The sequence below is a fragment of the Elephantulus edwardii genome, unplaced genomic scaffold, assembly GCF_000299155.1.
Source record: "Elephantulus edwardii isolate Elephantulus edwardi_28Jun2011 unplaced genomic scaffold, EleEdw1.0 scaffold00026, whole genome shotgun sequence".
NCBI lineage: Eukaryota > Metazoa > Chordata > Mammalia > Macroscelidea > Macroscelididae > Elephantulus > Elephantulus edwardii.
Genome location: NW_006399776.1, coordinates 22569812 through 22572591, shown reverse-complemented (window position 1 = coordinate 22572591; position 2780 = coordinate 22569812). Strand labels below are relative to the sequence as shown.

The window sequence follows — 2780 nt, the reverse complement described above, 5'->3', positions numbered from 1 at the left end:
ATGCAGCAGAATGAGCTGAAGGTTTGATCAGTGGGCAATCTCCTCTCAGGCAATTGACAGCCTCAACATGCTGGAGGGTCAGCTAGGACTGGTGACTACACAATTGAGTTTGAGTTTTTTGAGGAAAACTAGGTGTGATCATCAGAAGAACCAAGGCTGGTGTCAGGCAGGTTTGATTAAAATCTCAATACCACTAGCTCTTCCATTTAGGACAAATTTTGTGTTTGCCTGGAGTTATTGTGAATATATTGTTAGGTACTGTCAAATGCAGTTCATAGCGACTCTATAAACAACAGATCTGAGCACTTCCCTCTTCTGTGCTATCTTCATTATTTCTGATACACTCGCACCCATTGCAGCAGTTACTTGTGAAGATTCGGTTATGTTATATATGTGCATGATGGAACTGTGTATAGTTACAGTTCAGTAATTGTTACCCATAAATGTTGAACATTTTAGTTTCTTGGTAAGAAAGGTAGAAAATTTAGAGCTGCCCTCTAAACACACTACTGTTGTCTGTTGTTAAGTGCTGTCAAGCTGTAGATGACTCATATCGACCCTATGAATGAAAGACCTGAACACTTGTATAACTTTCATCATATCTCCAAGTCCTTAGGATTTCCGGAGGCAAGGTATTTCGGAAGTGGATGCCAGTCCTGCTTCCAAGCTTGTTTAATTGGAGAGATCCACCAAACACTGTCCACCATAGGTAACCATTGTCACATTTGACATTAGTGTCACAGTGTTCAACATCACAGCAACCACGAGTTACCTCTGTACAGCAAGTGGACAGACCAGTGCTATGCCACTTAGAAGAATATTTGACCAAAAACAATTAAAACCAAGCCCGAGGGCCCAATTTAAGAAAAGATAACAGAATGAAAATGCCTAGAATGTAAAGGTTTAATATTTCCTTCATCTATGAAAGAATTAAGTGGTCTGTAACCTATTTTAATGTTTCACAAACTTTTGAAAAGGAAAAAAAAGTGAATGCTGTGACTCGACGGCACATAACAACAACAACAACAACAACAACAACAACAACAAGAAGCTGTGATCCTCTTAATAGAAAACATAAATGTCCCCCATGAAATTTTGCAAATAATTTGAGATATTTCAAAGATGCTTTAAAACTCATTCTTCTTAATTAGATTGAAAACTTCCAACCTGAATCAGTCTTTTCTTGCCACAATTAAGTCAAGATCTAATCTTAGGTAGTTTCTGTTAGATAGAAAAAAAGAGTTGAAAAGAAGAAGTTGGTCCCAAGTAGTGAACAGGTCTTTATTAGTAGACCCAGGAGGGACACCAGGTGACTGCAAGCAGAGAGCAGAGAAGGTCAAAATGGCATCAAGCATGCAGACAAAGACAGTTTCTTTTTATAGGGGCTTTTAGGGAGGTTAATGGAAGATGGTAATTTGCTCAGAATTTGTAGCCAGGGTCCTGTAAGTGAACTTGGGAGTGTGCACTTGTGATCAGGCCCAGAGCCTTATCAGGAGGTATACATTATCAGGTTTCTTCAAGGAGTGATCAGGTCTGGGGGCAACTGTGACATTCTTCTTCCAGTTTCTGATAATCCTTGTCATGTAGTGATTGAAATAAATTGGCTGGTGACCAGAAGGCAGGTAGTTCAAACTCATCAGTCACTCTGTGGGAAAAGGGTGTGACAATCAACTTCTGTAGAGATTTACGCCTTGGAAATCCTATTGGGCACTTTTACTGTCATTTGGGGTCACTATCAGCCCAAAAGCAACCCACTTTTCCTCATCTTTTCATCTCAGGCTTAGTAGATTTTATGATCATCTAATTCAAAATGTCCCATGCCAAGCCATCACTTCCCATCACTTTGTCAATACCTACTATGTCAATATTTATGTGTTCCATTTCTCTCTTAACAAGTACAATTTCCTACAATTATGCCTCTCAAATTCCATGTTACAATCACTAGTGTCTGCTTACAGCTATTCCTCCTGCTTTGTGGTTTCATATTTGAAGTCTCAGTCTCAGTTTCCATGTTTGCTAGTCTAAGTGTGCTCTGTTGTATGGAGGGTTTTTAAAGGCCTGTTATTTCGGAAGTGGATGACCAATTCTTCTTCCTAGTCTGTCTTAATTTGAGTGCTCAGATTTAGAGTAGTATCTGGCAGACAAACATTTTACAGAAAGGAGCAGATGAAAGACATTTACCCTATTATACAAGTGACTAATAGATTCAGTGTTGCTACTTACCCTTGGTGTGTGTCGTGCCAAGAAATCTGGAGGACAACCACCAGGCCAACTGACTGGAAGAGCTTTTAATTTGTTTTCGTTCCACGGAATGGTGACCCAACAGAGGGCGAAATTACTGAACAATATCATTAATATCACGTGCAACCAAAGATTCTGCTGAAAAAGATCCAAAAATGACTGGGACAACACATCAACAGAGAACTGCCAGATGTGCAGGCTGGGTTTAGAAGAGGCCATGGTCCTAGGGATATTATAGCTGATTTTAGATGGATCTTGGCAGGAAGCAGAGAGTACCAGAAGAATGTCTTATTTGTGTTTCATTGACTATACAAAGGCATTTGACTGTATTGGATCACAACACAGTGTTGCTAACTCTGAGAGTAATGGGGATCCCAGAACATTTGATTGTGCTTATATGAAGCCTATATTTGAACCAGGAGGCAGTCATCAGAACAGAGCAAGGGGACACTGTTGTTGTTGTTGTTGTTATGTGCCGTCGAGTCGCCTGCGACTCATAGCGACCCTATGTACAACAGCCCTAAACTCCGCTCTGTCCT

The 2780-nt window shown here is 40.2% G+C and overlaps 1 protein-coding gene across 1 annotated transcript in view; it reads left to right on the top strand.

Annotated features, from left to right (window-relative positions):
* LOC102854889 (eukaryotic translation initiation factor 4 gamma 1-like) overlaps positions 1-2780 on the top strand; it is a 5552-nt gene continuing 2772 nt past the window's right edge. The window contains exon 1 of the mRNA XM_006883301.1: positions 1-21. Within this exon, the coding sequence (XP_006883363.1) occupies positions 1-21 (21 nt within the window). The remainder of the gene's footprint in view (positions 22-2780) is intronic.